The sequence below is a fragment of the Microcebus murinus genome, chromosome 18 (genome assembly GCF_040939455.1).
Source record: "Microcebus murinus isolate Inina chromosome 18, M.murinus_Inina_mat1.0, whole genome shotgun sequence".
In the NCBI taxonomy this organism is placed as follows: Eukaryota; Metazoa; Chordata; class Mammalia; order Primates; family Cheirogaleidae; genus Microcebus; species Microcebus murinus.
Genome location: NC_134121.1, coordinates 21,483,404 through 21,494,035, shown reverse-complemented (window position 1 = coordinate 21,494,035; position 10,632 = coordinate 21,483,404). Strand labels below are relative to the sequence as shown.

The 10,632-nt window shown below is 59.7% G+C and overlaps 1 protein-coding gene across 3 annotated transcripts; it reads right to left on the bottom strand.

The window, feature by feature from the left end:
• Positions 1–365: 365 nt before the first annotated feature.
• Positions 366–8,147, bottom strand: CORO6 (coronin 6). 3 transcript variants are annotated; one of them, XM_012740694.2, is made up of 11 exons: positions 7,934–8,147; positions 6,523–6,760; positions 4,911–5,033; positions 4,373–4,502; positions 4,103–4,284; positions 2,849–2,968; positions 2,324–2,428; positions 2,088–2,233; positions 1,707–1,764; positions 1,366–1,596; positions 366–1,274 (listed from the first exon to the last, which is right to left on the bottom strand). In XM_012740694.2, the coding sequence occupies exons 2-11, from the start codon at positions 6,718–6,720 to the stop codon at positions 1,149–1,151; spliced, it is 1,419 nt and encodes a 472-aa protein (XP_012596148.2). In that variant the 5' UTR covers positions 6,721–6,760; positions 7,934–8,147; the 3' UTR covers positions 366–1,148. The 3 variants fall into 3 exon arrangements, with proteins under 3 accessions (XP_012596148.2, XP_012596149.2, XP_075850404.1); XM_012740695.2 differs by having other exon boundaries at positions 366–1,271; XM_075994289.1 differs by lacking the exons at positions 2,849–2,968; positions 4,103–4,284; positions 4,373–4,502; ... (1 more) ...; positions 6,523–6,760; positions 7,934–8,147 and adding an exon at positions 2,591–2,842 and having other exon boundaries at positions 366–1,271.
• Between the last annotated feature and the right edge of the window lie 2,485 nt (positions 8,148–10,632).

Here is a 10,632-nt window from a genome sequence, read left to right as displayed (position 1 = left end):
CGGCTCAGCCAGTGAGGCTCAGAAGGGACACAAGAAGGGACGGAAGAAAAGAATAACAAAGAGAAACTGTTCCTCCCACCCCCTTTCCTGATGCCAGGGGCACCAGACTGATTCTGAGGCACAAATAAAAGAGGCTTCAAACAGAGGCTTTTCCTACCTGACTTTACTGGGGAGGAACGCCCACGGTGCGGTTTGGGGGTCCTTCTGAACCTCATTGTGGGGAGGGCTGTAGGGTATGAGGCTGCCGGGTGGTGCCTGAGCCCAGGGTTTCATTGCCAGGTTCCCCAGGAGCCTAGGGTAGCATCTGCGGAGGCTGGGGCGTCTCGTCCCCGCACCCCACCCATGCAGGAGGCGCAGACTGAGCACTTTGTTAAATGTTTCATTCGGTACCACTTGATTTCCTCACAGAGTCAAGGCCACAGCAGAGCGCTGGGGGCTGTGTGTGTGTGTGAGTTTGGTGAGCCTGCTTCCTCATGCCAGTTCTCCCGCGATTTCTCCGCGGGGGCTGCCGCGAGGAAGCCGCCCTCTCCCGGGTCGGTGGGAAGAAGGAAGAGAGCCCACTACCACAGCCCGCTGTGCGTGCGGCCAGGGGGTCCGGCTCTGCAGCAAACGGGTTGTGTATGTGTCTGCAGAGCTGGGGGGACGCCTGTCTGGTTTACCACTCGGGGTGGTGGAATCGAGTGAGCTGATTAGGAGAAGCGCTGTAATTTTCCCCAGTCATTCTGGGGAGACCCATAGAAGCGCCACCCCTTTGAGGTCAAGCTCAAGCTTCCAATATCCCCCTAAGCATCCCGCTAATACTAAGCACTTTCCCTGCCTTGGGCGGGGGACAAAGGGAACCCCATCTAGCCGTGCAGCACCATTGCTGAGGCCCCGATACTCTAGGCCTCCCTAGGCCAGCTCCCGCAGAGAGTCCTGGACTAGGCGCGCAGCCCGGCCCCAGCCAGACCGACACGGGGCTCCCCGATGCTTCTTCATTTGTCCCGGTCTCCCGCGAGGGCGGAGCTCCCGTCCCAGCCCCGGCCTGGCCCCACCCAGGAAGGCGGGGTCCGGAGTCCGGGCCCAAAGGCTGGGGCGGGGCCGAGCTTGTGCGCCCCGCCCCGCCCCGCGCCGCCCGCCTGGCGCGGAGCTTCGCGGCGCACGCTGCGCTAGTCCGTGCCGTCCACCAGCTCGCACAGCATGTTCTCCAAAGCCGTGATGCGCTGCTCCTGGGCCTGCACCCGCTCGCGAAGGGCCTTGATCTCCTCCAGCAGCGTCTCCAGGGTGTGCTGCTGCTGGGGCGCGGAGGACAGTAGAGGCCGTGTGGGACAGGGGCGGTAGGGGGATGTGTAGATTGGGCCTGAGTGGCGCGGGGCCCGATCTTACCGACAGGGAGGTGTCGCTGGCCGACTGGCTGCGCCGGGGGCCCGAGGGTGGGCGCACGTCCAGGATGTTGCGCTTGGTGACCCGGAGCTCGCGGTGCTTGGGGGGCACGTAGCCGTCCCTCAGCGAAATGAGCACGGGTTCGGCATCCTGGCCCGATAGCCATTCGTCCGCTTCCAGGGCCGGCTCTGGGCCCGGCGTATCCGGGTATAGATCGTCCTGGAACAGGTCTGACTGCGGTGTGGTGGGCAGACAGGTGGGCCAGCGTGAGACCGGCGCGCGGCCTGCCGCGCTCCCTTCCGCCTCGGAGCCCCGCCCAACCCCTCTCTCTCCCGGCCCCTCACCTTGCGAGGCACAGTCATGATGATGGGTTCACACTTTCTTTCATGCAACTTGTAGAACCTGTAAAGGAGCAGAGTTCAGCATCCCCGCATATTCCCACGATCTTAGCTCCTGGTTTGGGACCAGAAGTTGGAGACCAACGCGCACATTGTTATTAAATACGTTGTCGGTTCTGTGGTTAAACACCTCTGAGGATCATTTTACAGATAAGGAAAGTGAAGTTCTGAGAATGTGCTGCTAGTGAGCCACGGGGCGGGTACTGAAACAGACCAGTGTGATCCCTCCCCCCTTTTCCAAATCGTTGCCCTATAGGGAAAGTGGCTAAGACCTGACGTGGTAGGGGACAGAGAGGCAGGCGTGCAGGAGGGGCCAAGGCTGCTGACCGGGCGATCTCGCACTTGCTGACATCCAGCCCCCGCTTGGGCATGAAACCCATGCCCCGCTGCGGCTCTTTGCTGCTGAACGTGTTCAGGTAGTGCACGAAAGGCGGCTCGTCGGTAATCTCGAAGTACCGAATGCTGCTGTCGCCCTGCAAAACCAGTCGGTTCAGAGGCCCGCCCAGACAGGGCCCTCCACGTCTCCATCCAATCCCCCGTTCTCCCTGCCCGGCCGCGAGCACCTTGCCACACAGGTAGACGATGCTGGAGTCGGGATCATAAAAGGGCAGTAGGACCCCGTTGCTTGTGTCCATCTCCTGCAGTGCCACCGGCTCCTCGAAGTTGTTCTGCACGAGCACAGGAAGCGTGACCAGCCCTGCCCCGCCCTCCTGTGCTACTTTGGGATCCCCAGAAGCCGGTTTACGCTTCCTGTCCGCCCCAAACTCGGGTGACCAGAGCTGCAGGCCCCTCCGCTGGATACATACTCCTCCCCCGCTGTACTCCGGAACCCCTGCGCCGCCGCATGCAGTCACAGCAAACCACCCCCAGGGACTCGGCATCACCAGGTGGGGGCGCCAGCGCAGGCTCCTTCAGGCGATGCAGCAAAACTGGGCAAAGGGCTGGGTGTGGGGATAGCAGGAGCTGCAGAAGTGGCAACAGCCTCCAGTCCTGTCCAGGTGGGCATGCCCTGAGGGTGGGGGGCACTTGGCCCCTCTCCTGTGATGCCAGTCCCCGGGGCACACACCCCAAGCCTCCAACTGCGTTACCGGGTCCCACAGGCCCAGCTCTCGCTGGCTCATGCGGGTGAAGCCGGTGGTGAAGATATGACCCTGGCGCGTGAAGACCGCCCGCATGGGCCTCATCCCCTCGTGGGCTGCAAACCTCTCCTGGGGGGAGGGGGAAACAGGGAGGGGCATCACCCAGCTGCCTGCCCCGGGGAGCGTGGAGGGCTGAGCACCCAGCTTGCTGACTTGGGTGTGGAGGGCGGAGGCGGGGGAGAGAAAAAAAGGGGCCTAAGAACTCAGCTTCTTGGGGGACCATAGCTGGCCCCTAGTCTGGAGAGAGCGTCTGGGCCCGGAAAGAGCAGGAGGCGGGCAGCTCTCAGCAGATCCAGAGCCCTGAAGCGCGTTCAAAGGCTGATCCCTAGAGCAGGGGATGTCTGCTGGCTCCCCGGGTTCGCAGCGAGGCTTTTCTCGAACGGGAGCTCCTCGCTCCGCTTGGTGCCAGCCACAGCCCGGGAGGGCGCCCTGGCTGACCCTGCGAAGGAGCGAGCGAGCGAGCGCGCGCGCCCGGGGCGGCCTGGCCTACCGGGTCCCAGAGCGCGAGTTGCCGCTCACTCGTCCTGCTGAAGCCGGTGCTGAGCAGCTTCCCGTCTGCGGTGAAGACGGCCCGCAGCGGGCGGGCGCCCTCGTGAGGCCGGGCTCGCTCCTGCTCGCGGGGTTAGCGGGTTAGAGCGCCCGCGCTCGCCCCCGCCGCGCGTGCTCCACGCACACATGCACGCGCCCCGCACCCAAGGTTAGAGTGAGGCCGGTGAGGCAAGGGCGGCCGCCCTCCCTGGGCACCCGGCTGGAATAAGCAATGCGCGAGGGTTGCCCCCTTCCCCTGCCCAGCGGGTCAACAAGGGCGAGAAGGGGCCAGCCCTCGAGCCAGTGTCAGAGCCCAGACCCTGGAAGATGGCGCTGGGTGCCGGCTGAGAGGGGTCCGGGAGCTCAGGTTTCATGCAGGTTCTGGTGGGAGGATGGAGTTTCCAGCTTCTCCCCTCCTCCATCCCACAGCTGGAGCCCTCCTCTGAGCTTCTGAGATGCAAGGGAGGGAACAGGAGCAGGGCAGAGAATTGCAGGCTGGGGGCTTACTTAGGGCAGAGCGCGGTGGTTGCAGAGACTGGGGGAGGGGTCTAGGCTCTGGAGTAGGGATGGGACAGGTGAAAACTGGGACCAGGGCTCTGATGATTGTGGGTACAGGGTGCTGACATCTGGGCACTGGGCAGGGGCTGCTGGGGAGTAGCCAGGCCAGGCACTCACCGCCACCACTTGGCCTTTTCTGGGGTCAATGATGCGCAAGGTCTTGTCCTTGCAGGTGGTGGCTAGCAGGCTACCGTTGCTGTTCCAGCAGACATTGTGGATGACGTCCGGGTGCATGTCCTCCAGGCTCAGCAGCACCTCCCCAGTGCCCACATTCCAGACGATGATCACATTGTCACCACCTGCCCAGAGTGGCCAGGCATGGTCACCTGGGCCCTGTCTTTGCCAGCCCCATCTACGCAGGTGGGACCCCTCCCTGGGCCTCCAGACCTGCACTGAGTAGGACGTTCCTAGCAGTAGGGTGCCAGGAGAGGATGCCCACACGCTTGGAGTGGCCCTCGAGTGTGATGATGGGCTCCGTAATGTTGCGGACAGGCGTATAGTCTGGAATTTGCCACACCTGGGTGGGAGGAACAGGCACAGGTGGGTGGGATAAGGAGCTGGCCCTGTCCCTCGGCTCCTCCCATACCCTACTGGCTGTCTTTAGTGGTAAGGGTCAACTACAGGGCAAGACGTGGTGGTGCATGCCTAGGGCAGAAGCCACTGTGAGCAAGGAGGGGCACTGCCAGCTCCCCCCATTCACTCCAGCAGGGAGACTTCAGAGCGCTGTCCTGCTGTTCTTCAGGCCCCACGTTGGCCATGGCTATAATTAGCCCCATGCAGTGCATCCTGGGAGGGGGTGGGCATGTAGCTAAAAATAGCCTGGGAACTGGGCAGGGCAGGGGCCTGGGACCCAGCACCTCCCTTACCACCTTCCCCAGCACAGGTGAGGCAGCCTTCCCTGCTCCCCTGCCCAAATGGCTCCTACCATGATGGTGGTGTCGTCGGAGGCACTGGCGATGACGTTGTCATTGTGTGGGCACCAGTCAATATCCAGCACAGGGGCAGTGTGCCCAGTGACCAGTGGGTAGTTCTTATCCACTCGCCCTGTCTGGGGGGTCAGAGAGGGAGATGTGGGGCTGCTCTCCCGCGTGTTGCTTTGGGGCAGGCAGTGGATCTGTTTACACCTTGATTCTTCATCATCTATTTTCTCTTTGCAGACCCCTCTCTGTGCCTCTATCCCCATCTAGTCCACTTCCTGCACTTTGCTGAAGGCAGACAGAGTTGGAATCCTTGCATATTAGGGAATCTGACACAGAGAGGGAAGATGACTTAACTAAGGATTCACAAGATACTGGTAGAGCTGAGACTCGGACTTTCAGTCCTTTGCTCTTCCAAACACACCTATTTGGAGGAGGCTGTTCTTGAGCCCCTAATTGGAATGTCTGTGGGAAGCCCAGGTGGAAGAGGTCAAGAGGAGGTAATATTCAGGGGCCAACAGCCCTTTCCTAGCCTCCCCTGCCAGTTCTCTCCCTTGTGAACCACCTTCACCCTGGAACCGCTAGCAGCAGGCAATCCTGGTGTCTACTATCCCCAAACTGGAGCTGGGGACCCACCTATCTTCAGTCTTTGGGGGCTCTGAGGCCTCTGCAGGGGCTGGCATTAGTCCAAACTAGGCAGTAGGGGACAGGGGTGGCCATGTGGCATTGAAATGGCAGTCATACTGGGGGAGGAGGCAGCTCCAGCTGAAATTTGAGCCCTGGAGATGGAGTCCCTGGATGGTGTCTGCATTGCCTGGGGTGAGTCACCAGCTATTGTCAGGCCTCTTCTTGACCCTGCCACTGATGGGGCCTCCCTTAACATGATGTGGGGGCCAGAATCCAGGTCAAGGTCATGCCTTAGGGTGGTCATGCTGGGCATGAAGATGGTCGAGGGCCCTGAGGTTACTCAGCAAAAGTGGCAGTCACTGCCTGGCCCCCATGCCTAGGGGATGGACGGTTTTGGCCTTATGTGTCATGTCCCCCTTCTCTTCACTCTCATCCCACCTCACTACAAGAACCAGAGTGGGAAGTAGAAAGGGACTCTTTGGATAGAGACTGACCCTGTCCTCAGTGTGCTACGCTGGGATATGATGTAATCAAATGGTCACCATGGGCTAGGGAGGAGGATCTCCACACCCAAAACATGAGGGGGTTACGGCATTAGGAGGGATGGCGACAGAATCTGGCCGGGCCTTGGCTCTGCTGCGTCCCAACCATCTCCATCACCTGACTCCCTCCCTGGTTCCTGCTGGGAGCAGGGTGTGCACGCAGAGGTGGACAGGCTAGGGAGTGGGCGTAGGCCACCAGGGTGCTGTTGCTTAGGGTGAGGTGAGGTAGCCTCCCTACCCATCCCTGAGGGTTTGGGGCACAGGGATGAGCCAATCCACACCCACTGCCCTCCTGACTGAAGAAAGGAACTAGGTGAGAACTAGGTGAGAACTAGGAACTAGGAACTAGGTGAGAACTAGGAACTAGGTGACAACACAGGCTGCCATCAGGAGTCCCCAGAGGCCCCCGGCCAGTGTCCCTCCCATTTGGTTCCTTCCCCTCATCCCTCACCTTGGCTAGAGGCAGGACGATGAAGGCACCTCCGCCTCCAGCCTCCACGATAATGGCCAGGAATTTGGGGTTGACCGCACAGAAGGAGCTGTCCCACGTGACCTTGGACACACGGATGTCCTCATAGGCCTGGTCGGCCTTTGCCGCCTGCCCAAACACATGGCGGAACTTGCTCTGCCGAACCACACGCCTGCTCATGGCTGGGGGCAGAAATGCCTTTTGTCCTCAGTCCTGTGAGCTGTGGGAGGAGTGCAGGGGAGTCAGGTGTACATCCATATAGAGTATGGTCCTAGAAGCAGGGAGCTTTCTTCCAGAGGATCAAAGGATAAGAAAGTTCTCTGCCATTGTAAAATGCTGTTTAATGTGGGGGGCTGGGATGTGGGCCTGACTTCCTCATGCAGAGCCAGGCTGGGGGGGATAGTGGCACCTAACAGGGGCTGAAAGCTTCCTGGAAGTTAAGAATGTTTGGGGGAGGAGCCTCAATGCCAGGCTGCCCTCCTGCTGCCAGACTTGATGACCATCTCTTCAGGGAAGTGGTTGCATCTCCCAGAGGCACCCTGTCCACAGATAGAGGCCACTGGATCTTAGCTCAAGGCCAACTATGAGGCCAGGACTGCAGCCCCCTCAAGATCCTTAACTTGCTTCTCTAGGATAGTTCAGGAACATGGGGGTTTGCTTTTATCTAAACATCTGCCAAGAGAGAAGTTCCTCCTGTCAGCTAACCCAAGTCCTCTCTGCTACTAGTTTCTTCAATTTCCCCCATGGTGTTGAGGGGGCAAAGTAGTGCAAGGTGGATCTCTCCTCCTTCCACGCCTCTCTGCGCTGGCTTCTCCCAGAGGCCCTAACTATGGTCTTCTGGCTTTTGCTAGTCAGACTTTGTTCGTCTGCTTTCTCCTCTGGACCCCCGCGTCGTTGGCTGGGCCTTCTTCCTACTAAACTCTCCTGGGGTTGGGGTCCCAAACACCCCCGTCCCCCGCCCCACCCCGCTCGCCAGGGCCAGATTTGCGAGGGTGGGGAGGGCGAGGTGTCTCTTCTCCAGCCGGGCCGCGCTATGCTACTACTACTCTTCCCCTAGGGACACGCCAAGCTCTCCCGAAGCCCCAGCCGCTGACTCCTGCCCCACCCCAGCCCCGGGCATCCCTGTGTCCTTCAAGCTGCGGCTGCGGCCCGAGGCTTGAGGCCCGGCCTCCCCGCACCCTCCTCGAGCCTCCCGCCCTGGTACTGCGTTCTCGCAAGGCAAGGTGTCTGCGCCCTGCGGGCGCGCGGGCCGCTGTCCGGCCAAATATAGACAGCAAGTCCGCCCGGCCCGAGGCCGCGTCTGGCCGCCGGGGGGAGGGGGCGCAGACCTCTGCCCCCTCCGGGGACCCCGGCTGCTCCGCCGGCTGCGGTAGCGGCCGGGTGGGGGGCGTACCTGGTCCTGAGGGCTGGGGGCACGCTCACGCTGCGGCTCCTCCGCGGAGCGGGCCTGGGGCCGAGGAAGGCGTCAGGGCGCTGGACCCGCCTCTCCGGGTGTCCGCGGCGTCTGGGCCGGGGTGTTGGGCTCCGCGCTCCGGCCGCCGCCTGCGGCTCTCCGGGGCCGGGCGCCGCTGGCGTCCCAGCTGCCGCTGCCATCAACCTGAGGGGGCGGGGCCTGGCTGGGGGCGGGGCCGGGCCGCAGCCGCCGCGCGGCCACCGCGGCGGGAAAGTCGCGCGCCCCCGACTCCGCGCCGAGCGCCCGCCGCGCTCGGAGAAGCGGCGAAAGTAAGCGGGCGCGCACTCTCCCTCCCTGCCCTCCGCGCCTCCCGGGCGGGCCGAGGACACGCGGATTCCCAGAGTCGGAGCGCAGTGCGGAGAGGGCAAGCCGGCGAGGGGCCGCGCGCCGCTGGAGCAGGCGGCCTTCGAGAGCAGGTGCCTTCGCGCCGCAGTCCCGCCGCAATCGCGCTCCCAGTTTAGCCTGTCCCGGCCGGTCGCGGTTGCGGGACTGCACGTCCAGGCCCTCTTGCGGCAAAGAGGCTCCAGAAGATGCTCCGGAGGAGTCGTATCAGCCATTGGATGAGGGCCTAGGCTGGCCCGGGGCAACTGCAAGGGTCCTCCACAAGGGGCCGTGAATGTTGTTATTGGTATTGTTACTAATAGCGAACGTTGGCACTGTGCTGGGCATTTCATCCCGTTAGAGAGGATTCCATGGAGCAGGGCAGGAAGCAGCTTAAAGGCCAGTCAGGAGAGAAAAGTGAACCCACCTTGACCGCCCTGGGAGCACCAGGTTCAGGGAGAAAAGACTGGCATAGGTTTTTGGACATATTTTAAGGATCAGAGCAGCCAGCACAAAGACCAGACTCCTAATTTCTTCTGGGCCTTGAGTTCAGTGCCTTACTGTGCTCCGGGGAAGCCTCCTCTCCTCCCACAATACCAACAGATCTGAATATTGACCAAGGTCAAGGAGAACATAGAAAGTAACCTGATCAAAATACAGCCAGTGAACAACCAGTCCCTGTATCTGCTGTCTCCCCAGGGCCTGCACACTGCTTGGATTTCTTCCTTTGGAAGGCCCTGGAGGGCATGGTGGGGCCATTTTATTTCCTCCTACTCTCCAGGGCAAACCTGAGAGTCAGTGGTTCACAGTCTTCTGGAGGGAGAGATCAGCGCTGGGGGAACAAGGGAGGGAAGGAGGTGGAAACCACGAGGGCCCCCACAAGGCTCCTTTGTTTCTCAGGAAGAGTCCATGTGTTCAGTGGCTTGTAGGGGAGCAGGATCAGAAACTGTTACAGGTGCTCCAGAAATAATTCATGGTGTGGGGAACCATGAGGGTGGACGAGTTTTCCTACCTAAAGATTCCAGGCACATTGTTAGGAGGATAAGACCTGAGTGACTCAGTTGCTCCTTTGTAACACCAGTAGCTCATACTTCCTATGTGCTGGGCACTGTTCCAAGGGCTTTGTGCACATTAATTTCATTATAATAGCAATCGTCTGAGATGTGTACTGTTACTATCCCGATTTTATAGTTGAGGAAACTGAGGCACAAAGAGGTTAAGTAGCTTACCATCACTCAACTGGTAGTTGGTGGAGCTGAGATTCTTACCCAAGTGGTATGGCATCTGGGTCCATGCTTTTCAACACTATGAATGTCTGCCTCTTCTTGAAGGGCAGTGCTACTTTATCTCACGAGTGCTGAGATAAAGCATAACAGAGAGTTATGTTACCGCAGCACAGAGGAAAGGATGCCTGGAATTAATTAGAAAACTTGTTCCAGGCCCGGCTCAATCACCCTATTTTTGCAGCTCTCTGGGCTGTAAAATGAAGAGGACTGGGCCAGATTATTTCCAACTCTGCATCACTTGTTGGCAGAGAAGTGTTAGGACATGCTGCCTCCTATCTGAATCAGCATCTTTCCTCCACTCCCCTGCCCTTTTTCCTCCTCTTTAAGAGAGCAGGAGACTCCCTTCTAGAGGGAAGGGTTTGGGACTAGGATGCAGGAATCCTTCAATCCATCCTGCCTTCAGTTCCATCATTTGGGAAGGGGGATGCTCACTGGGTATAAGGATTCACAGGTATTTGATTGGGCCTGGCACAGCTCAGCCCTCTTTCTATCCTTCTTCGACTGCCAAGGCCTGGCAGAGCTGTGGGTGGGTAGAGCCAAGGCATGATGAACAAATCAGGGGAAGAAGCTACTTGGGCTTAGTGCCTCCCCTCTGAACTGCAATCCATAGAAGACACAGATTTCATCTATTTTCATTTATTTTTTGTAGAGATGGGGGTCTTACTACGTGGTCCAGGCTGGTTTTGAACTCCTGGCCTCAAGCAGTCCTTCTGCTTTAGCTTCCCAAAGTGCTGGGATTATGGGCATGAACCACTGCACCAGGTGGCACAGATTTCATCTCTCATGAAGCCATTTTCTGGAAGAGGTAGCCTGGCACCATAACCATGATTTGGTCCATCTGCTTCCAGTAGAGAGCTAAGACTGAGCTTATTTAGATTGATCAGGAAGCCCAAGCACCTCTAGAATATTTGTGAATGACCTTACCTTCACCATCATGCGCCCGGCACTCCAGCTAGAGACCAGTGCAGTGCACCACCCACTTGTTATGAATGACTGAAAATGAAGCAGGCTGACTTTAGTTTCTCTGCAAAC

Bases quoted from the DNA above. Each gene is read 5' to 3' on its own strand.
- CORO6 (XM_012740694.2), bottom strand. From the start codon at position 6,720: ATGAGCAGGCGTGTGGTTCGGCAGAGCAAGTTCCGCCATGTGTTTGGG. The intron at 2,969-4,102 runs GTGAGTGCCTGG...CCCTCCCCCCAG, and splicing joins GAAAAGGCCAAGTGGTGGCG to GAGAGGTTTGCAGCCCACGA. The intron at 2,234-2,323 runs GTGCTCGCGGCC...CTGGTTTTGCAG, and splicing joins TCGTCTACCTGTGTGGCAAG to GGCGACAGCAGCATTCGGTA.